We start from the raw sequence: 16,696 nt of genomic DNA on the forward strand, positions 1-16,696 counted from the left end.
GATGTCTCTCCCTTCTTCCCATTGACCATAATCCACACTCTCTACTCTTCCCCCTTCACTCTCTTAAATAGAAACCATAGTACTTGTCCTTATCTGCTAGCAAGATTGAGGATGTGTTCTGGGTAAATAAGGTAGTGTAGTTTCCCTTCTCTCCCCCCGGTAGCCAGATGTGATCCATTTTATTTCCCAAGGAAGGGCAGTTGGGTACATCTTGTAGTAGACCTCTCAACTCTGGTTTCATCCGGCGGCTGTTATGGCCATGGGGGTTACTGTGGAGCCCACCAGTGAGAAGACAGGCCTGGATTTTTTTTGTGTGTGTGCTATTCATTAAGCACTTACTATGTATGTGACAGGCACTGTTCTGAGCACTGGGGTAGATACAAAGTAATCAGGTTGGACACAGTCCGTGTCCCATATGGGGCTCACAGTCTTAAGCAGCATGGCTCAGTGGAAAGAGCACAGGCTTGGGAGTCAGAGGTCATGGGTTTGGATCCCGGCCCCGCTACTTGTCAGCTGTGTGACCTTGGGCAAGCCACTTCACTTCTCTGTGCCTCAGTGACCTCATCTGTAAAATGGGGATGAAGACTGTGAGCCCCCCGTGGGACAACCCGATCACCTTGTATCCCCCGGGCGCTTAGAACAGTGCTTTGCACGTAGTAAGCGCTTAACAAATACCATCATCATTATTATTATTAAGCCCTATTTTATAGATGAGTTAACAGCAGGATAGAGTAGTGAAGTGACTTGTCCAGGACCACGCAGGCGGCTAATGGCGGAGCCGGGATTAGAACCCAGCTCCTTCTGATTCCCAGGTCTGTGCTGTAGCCACTAGACCATCCTGCTGGCCCTGCCGGTTTATACTTCAGGGGGCAGAGGTAGGGCACAGTCTCAGTCGGTTCCTAGGAGCCTCAGGGCCAAAATGGGTGAGGATTGGATGTTTGTGTCCTGGTGGAGAGAAGGGTTTGCTCCTCTAATGCTAACCTTCTCACTGTACCTGGATCTCATTTTTCTCACAGCCGGACCTCTCGCCCGTCCACGTCCTGCCTCTGGCCTGGAAGACCCTCCCTCCTCATATCTGGCAGACAATGACTCTTCCCGCCTTCAAAGCCATACTGAGGGCACATCTCCTCCAAGAGGTCTTCCCTGACTAAGCCCTCCTTTCCTCTTCTCCCACTCCCTTCTGTCGCCCTGACTTGCTCCCTTTATTCAACTCCCCTCTCAGCCCCACAGCACTTGTGTCCATATCCCTAATTTTCTCTAATCTTCTAGACTGGTGTGGGCAGGGATTGTCTCTGTTTATTGCTGAATTGTACTTTCCAAGCGCTTAGCACAGTGCTCTGCCCATAGTAAGCACTCAATAAATATGATTGAATGAATGAATGAATAATTTATTTCTCTTAATGTCTGTCTTCCCCTCTAGACTGTAAGCTCGCTGTGGACAGGGAATGTGACTGTTCGTTGTGACATCGTACTCTTCCAAGTGCTTAGTACAGTGCTGTGCACATAGTAAGCGCTCGATCAATACAACTGACTGAGGAAGAGCTGGTAGGTGGTTGTGGAGGGGTCCCAGGAGAGGGAGGGGGATGGGACTGCTGCTCGTTGTGGGCAGGGAATGTGTCTATTTATTGTTGTATTGTACTCTCCCGAGCACTTAGTCCAGTGTTTTGCACCCAGTAAGTGCTCAATAAATATGATTGAATGAATGAAAAATGAAGGAACAAGGGGTGAGGGGGGTAGATCAGTGCTTGAGGCCCAGTGGAGGAGAGGGAAAGTGAGCTGGGGGTGGGAGTGGGAGGAATGTTTGGATGTCAGAGGGGAACCAGGCCCTGAGGGGAACAGAAGTGAGCTGTCCCATCTGCCCCTGACTGTCCCTCTCTGCCCCTCTGCTGGGGGACCTCATGGTTCTGGTGGATTGGAGAGTAGACATCTCCCCCATACCTCCCCCTGCTCCTCCTCCTCTCCCCCGCCCATCTCCCCCAGCATTTCCTGTTTCTAAAACCAGCTCTGAATCTGGCTTTCCGCTCAGTTTCTTCGGAGCTGCTCGAGGCCAGGTGTGCCGGGGCAGGGGGCGGAGGGGGGGACTGTTTACTCCTCGGCCAAGGTTCCTCTCCAGATGGAAACCCAGCTGGCTCTGGGCAGGGGTGGCCAGGTCACAGCCAAGTGGAATGGCAACCAAGTGAGGATTTCCAGGAAACCGGACAGGGGTGTTCGTGGTGCAGCCGGACAGATGGACGGGGACGATGGGGAAAGATGGGATTGGAGATGGAAGGTGGCCTTCTGGGGAAAGACTGGAAGAAGTTGAGAAATCTTGGGAGAGAGCGGCGACCCAGGGGGAGCGGGTGGCAGGGGGGCAAGATGCCTGGGACCTAGCAGGGGCTGGGCTGGAGTAAGGGAGGAGGGAGATGGGGAGAGGAGGAGCTGGGGCAGGACACCAGGGTCCCAAGAGGGGAGAGGTGGTTAAGGGAAAGCGCCGAGGGCCGGGAACAGGAAGTCTGAAGCCCGATAGGGGAGGGTGAGCAGGGGAGGGGGGGGGAGAGCCAGGCGCTGGGAGGGCCGGACGCCAGGGTCCTGAGAGTGGAGGGAACCAGGGAGGAGAACGCAGTGTGGCGGTTCCCAGCTGAGGCGATGGAGGTCTGGGCTCCCCACCCCGTGGAGAATTTATTGTCATTAAGTGGTTATGACAGAGAGCGCGACGCAGAGGGAGCGCTAACGAGTCTGAAACAATCATCTCTCGACAGTGGTGGCGATTAAAGGCTCATTACAGAGCCGCCGGGAAGAGGGGGGAGCCAGCCGTAGAGCGAGGGGAGAGGGAGGAAGGTGGGGGGGATGGGCCTGAGGATGGGGGTACTGGGGGGGAGGCTCGGGTCAGGTCCTGGGGCCTGGCAGGTGAAGCGAGGGGTGGGCGAGGCCTAGGAGACCAAGGTGAGCCTGACGCAGAGGGTGGGGAATGAGGGGAGGAGGGGGCAGGGGGCTGGGGGACGGGGGAAACGTGGGGAAGGGTACTGAGGTTGGGCGGGAGGAGCCAGGGTGGGCGATGCCACAGAGACCGGGTTGGGCCATGCCAGGGGTGGGGTGGAGAGGCGGGGAGGGTCGGGGGAAAGCCATTCTTAAAACAAGGGAGGAAGGGGGCTGAGGGACGGGCGTGAGGATGATCGGGGTTCGAGAGGCATGGGGAGAGTGCCAAGATTATGGGGAGGGGGTGCTCAGGCCAGGGCCTGGAGCCTGGCAGGTGAAGCGAGAGGTGGGTGAGGCCACAGAGACCAGGCGGGGCGGGGCCCATGGGGTCACGGCTTCTCCAGCTGGATGTCTCCCACCCTCAGTGTGCCCACGTCCTGGTAAGTGCCTTGCAGCCCACGGGAGATGTCTTCATACATGGAACAATCTTCTAAGTTCAGGCCCTGCGGGTAACCGGAGGATGGGAACTGGAGGTCAGCCCCAGTGTGGCAGGGAGGGTGGCACAGCTCCCCCTCCCCACCCATCTTCGGAGACCCAAGAAAGGGCGACCCCACCCACAGCTCCCCCCACACCCGGGAGGAAACACCCTCCCTCTCCCTCCTCACCTCATACAGGTTCTCCTCCTCGTAGCCATCTCTCTTTTCCACCCCATATTTCTCGTTCTGCCATCTCTTCTGCAGTGGAGACCCAGGGAGGGATGAGGGGAACGAGAAGGAAGAAGTCAGATTCCCCCCCACTGGCCCCCATCCCTCTCTTCCACAGCCCCCCCCCCCCCCCCCCCCAGTGAGGAGGGACAGGAGGCAAGAGAATAAGAGGAGGGGGAAAGTGAGGGGCTAGGGAGAAGGGGAAGAAGGGATGCCAGGAGAAGAGAAACTTGATTTTGGCCCTGGAAGTATGTGTCTAAGGCTGAAATGAAATCAGGCGGCAGTCCATATCAGCCAAGGTGCTGCTAGAAAATCAGACGGTGGGCTGAAAGGAAGTCGGACAGTGGACTGAAAAGGAAGTCGCAGGGTGGACTGAAAGGAAGTCAGGTTGTGGGCTGAAAGAAAGTCATGTGATAGGCCAAAAGGAAATCAGACGGTGGGCTGAAATTAGATGAAGTAGAGGGCATAAAGGAAATCAGGCGTTGGGCTGAAAGGAAATCAGACAGTGGGCTCAAAGGCGATGAGATGGAAGGCTGAAAGAAAATCAGGCAGTGGGCTGAAAGGAAATCAGTGAGTGGGATGAAAGGAAATCAGGTGGTGGGGTGAAAGGAAATTAGACAGTGGGCTGGAAAGAACTGCCTCCCCACCTCTTTCCCTTTCTTCCCTGTCAGTTTTCCCAGGAATCGATTTTCGGGTGGGAAGGAGCGGGGGTCTTGGCCCATGTGGTCGGGGATGGAGAAGCAGCATGACCTAGTGGATAGAGCCCAGGCCAGGGAGCCTTCTGGATCTGGATTCTAATCCTGGCTCCACCACTTATCTGCTGCATGACGTTGGGCAAGTCACCTCACTTCTCTGTGTCTTAATTCCCTCAACTGTAAAATGGGGATTCAGACTGTGAGCCCCACATGGGACAGGGACTTTGTCCAGCCCGATTTGCTTGTACCCACCCCAGCGCCCAGTACAGTGCCTGCCACATAGTAAGCGATGAACAGTTATCGCTTATAATTACTACTGTGTGGGGAGTGGGATGGAGATGGGGGGCGGAGCAGGGAGGGGCAGAGGGCCCAGGGTGAGGACCCTCACCCGGAAGAGCAGCAGCGTCCCCGGGACTACAGCGCAGAAGAGCAGGATGATGCCCTCGGCGGTGATGAGCCGGTTTTTGGTTGCTTCGTTCATGTCCAGGAAAGGCCTGGGCATCAGGTCTGTGGGGAGGGACCGATGCAGTCGCTTGGGGGGCGGAAAGACACTCCCCCACCTTCCCCAACCCCCGGGGTACAGTCAACCCCCCACAGCATCCCCCAGCCCTGACCCGGGGCTCACCTCTGACCCGTAGGTAGGTGCCGCAGGACATCTGGGAGAGATTGGCCACCCGCACTTCGCACTGGTAGATGCCACCGTCCTGCTTGGAGACCTTGGAGAAGATGAGCTCCCCGTCGAGCCCCTGGTTCTCTTTCGGGACACGCATGGGTGGCCAGGAGAAGTTGCCCTGGATGATCCTGTACCAGGTTACGTTGACGGTCGCCCCGGGCTCCGAGATATTGTACGGGCAGAGTAGGGTGGCCTCGCTATCCACGGCCACCGTCAGCGACGGGGGGACGGGGTTCATCTGTAGTTGAACCCGGCACCGGCCTGAGGGGAGGGGACAGGGTGAACCCGGCTCTGAACATCTAGGCCCAAGAGCTGGGGAAGGCTGGGGGGAAGGAAGATGAAGAGAACCCACCCACCCTACCTCTCCCGCAGCCCCCTAAAACTTTTCCTTTTCTTATAATTCCCCCTTCTAGACTGTGAGCCCGCTGTTGGTTGGGAATTCATTCATTGTCATTATCATTATTATCATCATTATTATTACTATTATTATTGGCCCCAATGCTTGCTGTGGTGCCTAGCACGTAGTAAGCACTTAACCAAAACAAATAGAAGCAGCGTGGCTCAGTGGAAAAGAGCATGGGCTTTGGAGTCAGAGGTCATGGGTTCAAATTCCGGCTCCGCCCATTGTCAGCTGTGGGACTTTGGGCAAGTCGCTTCACTTCTCTGTGCCCCAGTTACCTCATCTGGAAAATGGGGATTAAGACTGTGAGCCCCCCATGGGGCAACCTGATCATCTTGTAACCTCCCCAGCGCTTAGAACAGGGCTTTGCACATAGTAAGCGCTTAATAAATGCCATCATTAAATACAGGACAGGGACTGTGTCCAACCTGATTTGCTTGTATCCACCCCAGCACTTAGTACAGTGCCTGGCACATAGAAAGTGTTTAACAAATACCACAATTATTATTATTATTATTCATTCATTCAATCACATTTATTGAGCACTTACTGTGTGCAGAGCACTGTACTAAGCGCTTGGGAAGTACAAGTTGGCAACATATAGAGACGGTCCCTACCCAACAACGGGCTCACAGTCGAGGAAGGGGAGACAGACAAAGAAGACAGACAAGAAGACAGACAAGAAGGGGGATTGTCTCTGCTGCCAAATTGGACTCTCCAAGCGCTTAGTACAGTGCTCTGCACACAGTAAGCGCTCAATAAATACGATTGAATGAATGAATAATCATAATAATAATTGTGGTATTTGTTAAACACTTTCTATGTGCCAGGCACTGTACTAAGTGCTGGGGTGGATACAAGCAAATCGGGTTGGACACAGTTCCTGTTCTGTATTTGTTTTGGTTAAGTGCTTACTATGTGCTAAGCACCACACCAAGCATTGGGGCAAGTAATAATGGTAATAATAATAATGATAATTGTGGTATTTGTTAAATGCTTACTATCTGCCAAGCACTGTACTAAGCACTGGGATGTTTATAAGCAAATCAAGTTAGACACAGTCCCTGTCCCATATGGGGTTCACAGTCTTAATCTCCATTTTACAGATAGGGGAACCGAGGCACAGAGAAGTAATAATAATAACTATCATAATTATGGTATTTGTGAAATGCTTACTATGCTCCAGGAACTGTACTAAGCCCTGGGGTGGATACAAGCAAATTGGGTTGAACACAGTCCCTGTCCCGCAAAGGGCTCACAGTCTTATTCCCCATTTTACAGATGAGGTAATCAATCAATCAATCGTATTTATTGAGCGCTTACTGTGTGCAGAGCACTGGACTAAGCGCTTGGGAAGTACAAGCTGGCAACATATAGAGACAGTTCCTACCCAACAGTGGGCTCACAGTCTAGAAGGGGGTAACTGAGGCACAGAGAAGTGAAGTGACTTCCCCAAGGCCACACAGCAGGCAAGTGGCGGAGTCAGAATTAGAACCCAGAACCTTTTGATTCCCAGGCCAGTGTCCTAAGCACTATGCCAATCTGCTCTCCCGCTCTAGTGTGTTTTGAAGAAGCAGTGTAGCCAAGAGAAGAGAGCCCGGGCCTGGGTTTCTGAGGACTGGGTTCTACTCCTAGATCTGCCACTTGGCTGCTGTATGGCCTTATCCAAGCCACTTCACTTTTCTCTGCCTCAGTTACTTCATTTGTAAAATGGGGATTAAAACTGTGAGCCCATACGGGCCAGAGACTGCGTCCAACCTGATTTGCTTATAGACACCACAGTTCTTAGTACAGAGCTTGGCATATAGCAAGCGTTTAACAAATACCATTATTACTATTATTATTTACCCCATACTTAGTGTGGTACCTGGTACATAGTAAGCACTGAAGAAATACTATTAAAAAAACCCTCTCTCACACACACACACCAAATGCTAAAAAAAACCAAGACCCCCCCCCACCCCTCCAGGCCCTGGGGAAAGGACAGTTTTCAGTTCCCCATTTTGGCTTCGGTAGATGGGAAGAGAAACTGCAGGGGTGAGTGTAAGTTGGCGTGAGGGGAGAGTGGGGAACCCCTGGCTCCCCCTGCTCATCCCTCCAGTTCTTTCCCACACTCCATCCCGCCGACTCCATTCCTCCCCTGCAGGACCCCCCAACCCACTCTCCCACACCCCAAAAGGCCCTCCCCCAGCCCCATCCCCCCCACCCCCCATGCCCCACACTCTATTTGTTCTGATGACTTGACACCTGTCCTCGTGTTTTGTTTTGTTCTCTGTCTCGCCCTTCTAGACTGTGAGCCCGTTGTTGGGTGGGGACTGTCTCTCTATGTTGCCAACTTGGACTTCCCAAGCGCTTAGTACAGTGCTCTGCACACAGTAAGCGCTCAAGTTATATGATTATATGATTAGCTATATGATTAGTAAGCGCTCAATAAATACGATTGATGATGATGATGATTGAATGAATGAATCCTTGGATCTTTCCCTTCCTCGCCCCTTCCCCCACCGCCGCCAACCTCTGCCCGATTCCTCTCCCGGCTCTCCCGTTTCCCCCCCATTCCGTCTCTCCCCCAGCACCGTTCCCCCCACCCCTCTCCCCGGCCCTTCACCCCAAAACACGGCACCTACTCGGACCCAGGGTGAGGACGATGACGGCCACCTGCAGGGCCCGGCTGGCTGGGAGAGGAGCCCGGGCCATGGCACTGGGGCGTCTGGGCCGGTGAGAATCGCAGACTGACCCTGGGCCTGGGGTGGTGGCTGTTAAAAAGGGGGACCCCCCCACCCCCAGTCAGGCCCATTTCCGCTCCGAGGACCGCCCACAACTTTCTGCCTGCCCCTGTCTACCAGGAGATATGCCCTACTGCTCCCCGCCTGGAGACCTCGGTACCCGAGAACAGAAAGAGGACAGGGGTCCTGCGGAAGAGGCCTGTTTCAGCTGAAGGAAAAGGAGGAATCTGGGATTCAGGGATTCAGGGACCGTGGCCCTCAACCACTTCTGCAGGTCACCAGGACGGGGCCTGTGGGGACATTGCTGTGGCTTGTTCACTTGGCAGCCGCGGCCTGCTTTCTGGGGAAAGGGGTGGGAGGAGGTTTTTATTACGGTCTGCGGTGTTCGGAGATTGGAAATTTAACCACCGGCCATTTCCCTTCTCTTGGGGCTTTCCCTAGCTCCTTTGCCCCAGGTTATGCTCCTCTCCCAGAACTCAGGGGTTGAGAAACTGTGTAGTCTAGTGGCTAGATCACGGGCCTCGGAGTCGGAAAGACCTGGGTTCCAATCCCGGCTCTGCCACTGTATATATGTACATATTTATTACTCTATTTATTTCTTTTACATGTACATATCTATTCTATTTATTTTATTTTGTTAGTACGTTTGGTTTTCTTCTCTGTCTCCCCCTTTTAGACTGTGAGCCCACTGTTGGGTAGGGACTGTCTCTATATGTTGCCAACTTGGACTTCCCAAGCTCTTAGTACAGTGCTCTGCACACAGTAAGCGCTCAATAAATACGATTGATTGATTGCCACTAGTCTGCTGACTGATCTGGGGCAAGTCTCTTCACTTTTCTGTGCCTCAGTCATGTCATCTGTAGAATGAGGATTAAGATTCCGAACCCCATGTGGGACAGGGATTTTCATTCAGTCGTATTTATTGAGCGCTTACTGTGTGCAGAGCACTGTACTGAGCGCTTGGGAAGTACAAGTTGGCAACATAGAGAGACGGTCCCTACCCAACAGCGGGCTCACAGGGATTGTATCCAACCTGTTTAGCATGTATCAGAGAAGAAGCTTGGCTTAGTGGAAAGAGCCCGGGCTTGGGAGTCAGAGGTTGTGGGTTCTAATCCCGGCTCCGCCACCTGTCAGCTGGGTGACTTTGGGCAAGTCATTTCATTTCTCTGGGCCTCAGTGACCTCATCCGTAAAGTGGGGATTAAGACTGTGAGCCCACGTGGGACAACCTGATTACCTTGTATCTCTCCCAGTACTTAGAACAGTGTTTGGCACATAGTAAGTGCTTAACAAATACCACTATTATTATTATTGTTGTATATCCCAACTCTTAGTACAGTGAATGGCACACAGTAAGTCCTTAACAAACACCATTATTATTATTATTGTTGTATATCCCAACTCTTAGTACAGTGAATGGCACATAGTAAGTGCTTAACAAATACCATTATTATTATTATTATTATTACTGTCTATCCCAACTCTTAGTATAGTGATTGGCACATAGTAAGTGCTTAATACTATTATTATTATTATTATTACTGTCTATCCTAACTCTTAGTACAGGGATTGGCACATAGTAAGTGCTTAACAAACACCATTATTATTATTATTATTATTATTGTTGTTGTTGTTGTTGTCTATCCCAACTCTTAGTACAGTGATTGGCACATAGTAAGTGCTTAACAAATACCATTATGATTATTATTATTATTGTTGTCTATCCCAACTCAGTACAGTGATTGGCACATAGTAAGTGCTTAACAAATACCATTATTATTATTATTATTGTTGTCTATCCCAACTCAGTGCAGCGAATGACACATAGTAAGTGCTTGACAAATACCATTATTATTATTGTTGTTGTTGTCTATCCCAACTATGAGTATAGCGAATGGCACATAGGAAGGGCTTAACAAATACCGTTATTATTATCATTATTGTCTATCCCAACTCTTAGTACAGTGATTGGCACATAGTAAGTGCTTAATACCATTATTATTATCTATCCCAACTCTTAGTACAGCGAATAATAATAATAATGATGGCATTTGTTAAGCACTTACTATGTGCAGAGCACTGTTCTAAGCACTGGGGGGGATACAAGGTGATCAAGTTGTCCCACGTGGGACTCACAGCCTTAATCCCCATTTTCCAGATGAGGGAACTGAGGCTCAGAGAAGTTAAGTGACTTGCCCAAGGTCACACAGCGGACATGTGGCGGAGTCGGGACTCGAACCCATGACCTCTGACTCCAAAGCCCGTGCTCTTTCCAATGAGCCACACTGCTTCTCCGTGTGAGAATGGCACATAGTAAGTGCTTAACAAATACCATTATTATTATCATTATTATTGTCTATCCCAACTCTTAGTAAAGTGATTGGCACATAGTAAGTGCTTAATAAATACCATTAAAGAAAGGGGGTGGTGGTTCCTCCCTTCAAGGCCCTACTGAGAGCTCACCTCCTCCAGGAGGCCTTCCCACACTGAGCCCCTTCCTTCCTCTCCCCCTCGCCCCCATCTCCATCCCCCCCATCTTACCTCCTTCCCTTCCCCACAGCACCTGTATATATGTATATATGTTTGTACATATTTATTACTCTATTTATTTATTTATTTATTTATCTTGTACCTATCTATTCTATTTATTTTATTTTGTTAGTATGCTTGGTTTTGTTCTCCGTCTCCCCCTTTTAGACTGTGAGCCCACAGTTGGGTAGGGACTGTCTCTATATGTTGCCAACTTGTACTTCCCAAGCGCTTAGTACAGTGCTCTGCACACCGTAAGCGCTCAATAAATACGATTGATTGATTGATTGATTGATTGAGCTCCCCTTTGTGGGAAGAGTTTTCTGAGCCAGTGCTGCCCCCTTGTGGCTCAGGCCCGCAGTGTTACTCGGGAAAGACCATAGGAGACCATCAGGATGCCTGGGGTTTGGATCCAGACTCAGTAATGATAATAATAATAATAACAATAATAATAATGTAATAATTAATCATTATGGTACTTGAGAATAATAATAATGATGGCATTTGTTAAGCGCTTATTATGCGCCAAGCACTGTTCTAAGCGCTGGGGTAGATACAAGCTAATCAGGTTGGCCCACGTGGGGCTCACAGTCTCAACAGTGCTTTGCACATAGTAAGCGCTTAACGGATACCATCATCATCGTTACTATTATTAACCCCCATTTTACAGATGAGGTAACTGAGGCCCAGAGAAGTGAAGTGACTCGCCCAAGGTCACACAGCGGGTAAGAGGTGAAGAGGGGAGGTAAGAGGGGAAGCAGCGTGGCTCAGTGGAAGGAGCCCGGGCTTTGGAGTCAGAGGTCATCGGTTCAAATCCCGCCTCCGCCACTTGTCAGCTGGGTGACTTTGGGCAGGTCACTTAACTTCTCTGTGCCTCAGTTCCCTCATCTGTAAAATGGGGATTAAGACTGTGAGCCCCATGTGAGACAACCTGATCACCTTGTAAACTCCCCAGTGCTTAGAACAGTGCTTTGCACATAGTAAGCGCTTAGTAAATGCCATTATTAAAAAAAAAAGAGGCGGAGTCGGGAATAGAACTCACATCCTCTGACTCCCAAGGCACGAGGCCATGCTCTTCTCTGTAATATGTGCCAAGCACTGTTCTAAGTGCTGGGGTAGATACAAGCTAATCAGATTGTCCCACGTGGGGCTCACAGTCTCAACAGTGCTTTGCAGATACCATCATTATTATTATTATTAACCCCCATTTTACAGATGAGGTAACTGAGGCCCAGAGAAGTGAAGTGACTCACCCAAGGTCACAGAGCAGGCAAGAGGCAGAGTCGGGAATAGAACTCACGTCCTCTGACTCCCAAGGCACTAGGCCATGCTGCTTCTCTGTAATATGTGCCAAGCACTGTTCTAAGCACTGGGGGAGATATCAGCTAATCAGGTTGTCCCATGTGGGGCTCCCAGTCTTAACCCCCATTTTACAGATGAGGTAACTGAGGCCCAGAGAAGTGAAGTGACTTGCCCAAGGTCACACAGCAGGCAAGAGGCAGAGACGGGATTAGAACTCAAGTCCTCTGACTCCCCAGGCACGAGGCCATGCTGCTTCTCCGTCTTATGTGCCAAGCACTGTTCTAAGTGCTGAAGGAGATAAAAGGTAATCAGGTTGGGCAAAGTCCCTGTCCCACTTATCTCTAGACTATAAACTCCTTGTGGGAAGGGAATGTATCTGTTTATTATTGCATTGTACTCTCTTAAGCGCTTAGTACAGTGCCCTGCACACAGTAAGCACTCAATAAATACGATTGAATGAATGAATGAGATACTGGGATACTGAGCTCTCCCCTTCCACCATCTCCCTCCAATTTGTTTGGTGTATTAAAAGGACTCAAATTCTAGGCCTGGGCTTTCTATTATTTATTCAGTAGGGAAGCAGTATGGTCCAGTGGGTAGAACACAGGCCTAGAAGTCAGAAGGACCTGGGTTCCAATTCCGGCTCCACCACTTTTCTGCTGTGTGACCTTGGGCAAGACCCTTCGCTTAAGCGCTTAGTACAGTGCTCTGCACATAGTAAGCGCTCAATAAATACGATTGATGATGACTTCGCTATGCCTCAGTTACCTCATCTGTAAAATGGGGATTAAGATTGCTAGCCCCATGTGGAACATGGACTGTGTCCAGCCTAATTTGCTCGTATGTACCCGAGCGTTTAGTACAGTACTTGTTATATAGTAAGTAAATTCCATTAATTTATGCCAAGGATGTGATGACTGTGATGCTAAGATAATCAAATCAGAAACAATTCATGTCCCACACTGGGCTGCCCTAGGGTTTGTGGCTAATGCTGGAAGAAATATCTTTGCCTCTCTGAGCCTCACTCTTTCTAAGCCTCAGTTTCTCACTCTCCACGGGCTCCAGTTCATCTTCTTCACTTTGGCTTCTCCATCCCTTCCGAAGAAGGTTGAGGGCAGGCAAGGGAGAGTGGATGAATAGCTTGTGAGGGACAGCAGAAACACAACAAGAAAAAGAGAGAGAAACATACCAAGATATCCACTGCTACTCAGACTCATCGTCAATGGTATTTGAGCGCTTACAGTGTGCAGAGCACTGTGCTAAGCGCTTGGAAGAGTACAAGAGTTGGTAGACACGTTCCCTGCTCGTGAGCAGTCTATCCACACGGTAAGTAGCCATTATTACTGGTTCATTCATTCAATCCTATTTATTGAGCACTTGCTGTGTTCAGAGCACTGTACTAAGCCCTTGGAAAGTACAAGTTGGCAACATATTCTATTTTAAATTAAAGGCGAGGGGGAGGGGTCAGCACATAGCAAAATTTGTACCCCTGGATCAATCACTCAATAAGTGCTATTTACTGTGGGCTCAGCTCTTGGGAAGAAGACAATACAGTAGATCTGATAGATACAATCCCTACCCTCAAGGAGTCTACAGTTTTTTACGGGGAGGGGAGACAGACTTTAAAATAGGGGAAGCACAGTGTAGCTTCAGGACTTCTATTTATTTTCTTTTGTTAGTATGTTTGGTTTCGTTCTCTGTCTCCCCCTTTTAGGCTGTGAGCCCACTGTTGGGTAGGGACTGTCTCTATATGTTGCCAACTTGTACTTCCCAAGCGCTTAGTACAGTGCTTTGCACACAGTAAGTGCTCAATAAATACGATTGATTGATTGATTGACTTGTTGGGCTTTCAGATCCGGACCTGTCATCCCTATCACTCACCCCTTACAATTCTTCATCCTCATCGCTATGGCTCCAGTCATCAACTACTGCTGCTGCCATAGCGAAAGCAGCAGCATTGCCTAGTGCATGGATTGGGAGTCAGAACGGCCTGAGTTCTAATCCTGGCTCTGCCATTTGTCTGGGTGACCTGAGGTGAGTTCCCTCTATAAAATGGGGATTATGACTGTAAACCCCATGTGGGACATGAATTGTGTCCAAATTGATTAGCTTGTAATAATAATAATAATAATGATGGTATTTGTTAAGTGCTTACTATGTGCAAAGCACTGTTCTAAGCGCTGGGGAGCCTACCCCAGTGCTTAGTACAGTGCCTGGTGCATAGTAATAATAATAATAATGGCATTTATTAAGTGCTTACTATGTGCAAGGCACTGTTCTAAGCACTGAAGAGGTTACAAGGTGATCAGGTTGTCCCACGGGGGGCTCGCAGTCTTAATCCCCATTTTACAGATGAGGTAACTGAGGCACAGAGAAGTTAAGTGACTTGCCCAAAGTCACACAGCTGACAATTGGAGGAGCAGGGATTTGAATCCATGGCCTCTGACTCCAAAGCCCATGCTCTTTCCATTGAGCCACGCTGCTCTATTTATTTATTTTACTTGTACATATTTATTCTCTTTATTTTATTTTGTTAATGTTTTGTTTTGTTGTCTGTCTCCCCCTTCTAGACTGTGAGCCCACTGTTGGGTAGGGACCGTCTCTAGATGTTGCCAACTTGGACTTCCCAAGCGCTTAGTACGGTGCTCTGCACACAGTAAGCGCTCAATAAATACGATTGAATGAAGGAATGAATAATTACTTGAATTAATACCGTGGAAAGACCAGTGACAAGGTGGGGAAACTGTCTTAGGGAGGATCTGTCATCTCGACTGTGAGCCCGTTGTTGGGTAGGGACCGTCTCTATATGTTGCCGACTTGTACTTCCCAAGCCCTTAGTACAGTGCTCTGCACACAGTAAGCGCTCAATAAATACGATTGAATGAATGGAGGAGTAGAGCGGGAGATTCCTCGGCACGTCGAAATTTCCCGCCCGCCTCCCGCTGGGCCAATCAGCGCGAGGTCCGGCCCACTGCCTTTCCACGCCCACCAATCAGCGCGAGGCCCGGCCCACTACCCTTCCACGCCAACCAATCAGCGCGCAGAGTGGGCGGGGCGCCACGCGCAGGACGATCTGAGCAGCGGGCGACCCCGCGCGGCCAGCCCGGGAACCGCAGCCACACCACTCGCAACCTACAAGGCGACCAAATCATGGTATTTGGTAAGCGCTTACCATGGGCCGAGCACTGTACTAAGCGCTGGGGTGAGAAGCAGCGTGGCTCAGTGGAAAGAGCACGGGCTCGGCTGTCAGGTCATCATCATCATCATCAATCGTATTTATTGAGCGCTTACTATGTGCAGAGCACTGTACTAAGCGCTTGGGAAGTACAAATCGGCAACATACACAGTCTCTACCCAACAGTGGGCTCACAGTCTAAAAGGGGGTGACAGAGAACAAAACCAAACATACTACCAAAATAAAATAAATAGAATAAAATAAATATTTTTTATCGTATTTATCCGCATGACCCATGAGCCCTTTCAGACTGTGAGCCCACTGTTGGGTAGGGACTGTCTCTCTATGTTGCCAACTTGTACTTCCCAAGCGCTTAGTACAGTGCTCTGCACACAGTAAACGCTCAGTACGGTTGATGATGAGCCCACTGTTGGGGAGGGACCGTCTCTATATGTTGCCAACTTGTACTTCCCAAGTGCTTAGTACAGTGCTCAGCACACAGTAAGCACTCAATAAATTTGATTGATTCTAATCTCTGCTCCGCCACTTGTGACTCAGTGGAAAGAGCGTGGGCTTTGGAGTCAGAGGTCATGGGTTCAAATCCCAACTCTACAAATTGCCAGTTGTGTGACTTTGGGCAAGTTACTTCTCTCTGCCTCTGTTACCTCATCTGTAAAATGGGGATTAAGACTGTGAGCCCCCCGTGGGACAACCTGATCACTTTGTAACCTCCTCAGCATTTAGAGCAGTGCTTTGCATAGTAAGCACTTTATAAATGCCATCATTATTATTATTATTCACTTCTCTGAGCCTGTTACTTCATCTGTATAATGGGGATGAAGACTGTAAGCCCCACGTGGGACAACCTGATCACCTTGTATCACCCCAGGCGCTTAGAACAGTGCTTCACACACAGTAAGCACTTCAGTGCCATCATTATGAGCTAATTGAATAGGACACAGTCCCAGACTCCGGGTCTCACTCCCCATTTTACAGATCACATAACTGAAACTGAGAAGCCAAGTGACTTGCCCAAGGCCACATAGCAGACAGGTGGTGGAGCAGAATTCATTCATTCAATTGTATTTATTGAGTGCTTACTGTGTGCGGAGCACTGTACTAAGCGCTTGGGAAGTACAAGTTGGCAACAATTGAAGAACCAGCATAGGCTAATAGCAAGAGCACAGGCTTAGAAATCAAAGGTCGTGGGTTCTAATCCCACCTCTTCCACTTGTCTGCTGTGTGACCACAGGCAAGTCACTTCACCGGGCCTCAGTTACCTCACCTCTAAAATCAATCAATCACATTTATTGAGCACTTACTATGTGCAGAGCACTGTACTAAGCGCTTGGGAAGTACAAATTGGCAACATATAGAGACAGTCCCTACCCAACATTGGGCTCACAGTCTAAAAGGGGGAGACAGAGAACAAAACCAAACATACTAACAAAATAAAATAAATAGAATAGATATGTACAAGTAAAATAGAGTAATAAATATGTACAAACATATATACAGGGACTGAGACTGTGAACCCCATGTGGGACAGGGACTATGTCCAACTCGGTTTATTTGTATCCACCCCAGCGCTTGGCACA

At 49.6% G+C, this 16,696-nt stretch overlaps 1 protein-coding gene across 1 annotated transcript; it reads right to left on the bottom strand.

Annotated features, from left to right (window-relative positions):
* Positions 1-3,059: 3,059 nt before the first annotated feature.
* Positions 3,060-8,064, bottom strand: CD79A (CD79a molecule). The gene is made up of 5 exons (XM_038767528.1): positions 7,995-8,064; positions 4,920-5,228; positions 4,683-4,801; positions 3,561-3,629; positions 3,060-3,398 (listed from the first exon to the last, which is right to left on the bottom strand). Exons 1-5 carry the CDS (start codon positions 8,062-8,064, stop codon positions 3,285-3,287), a joined length of 681 nt encoding a protein of 226 aa, XP_038623456.1. The 3' UTR covers positions 3,060-3,284.
* Between the last annotated feature and the right edge of the window lie 8,632 nt (positions 8,065-16,696).

Source organism: Tachyglossus aculeatus, chromosome 26 (assembly GCF_015852505.1).
Source record: "Tachyglossus aculeatus isolate mTacAcu1 chromosome 26, mTacAcu1.pri, whole genome shotgun sequence".
NCBI classification, from domain to species: Eukaryota; Metazoa; Chordata; class Mammalia; order Monotremata; family Tachyglossidae; genus Tachyglossus; species Tachyglossus aculeatus.

Bases quoted from the DNA above. Each gene is read 5' to 3' on its own strand.
- CD79A (XM_038767528.1), bottom strand. From the start codon at position 8,064: ATGGCCCGGGCTCCTCTCCCAGCCAGCCGGGCCCTGCAGGTGGCCGTC. The intron at 3,630-4,682 runs GTGAGGGTCCTC...TCTCCACTGCAG, and splicing joins GGACGCTGCTGCTCTTCCGG to AAGAGATGGCAGAACGAGAA. The intron at 3,399-3,560 runs GTGAGGAGGGAG...GGTTACCCGCAG, and splicing joins AGGAGGAGAACCTGTATGAG to GGCCTGAACTTAGAAGATTG.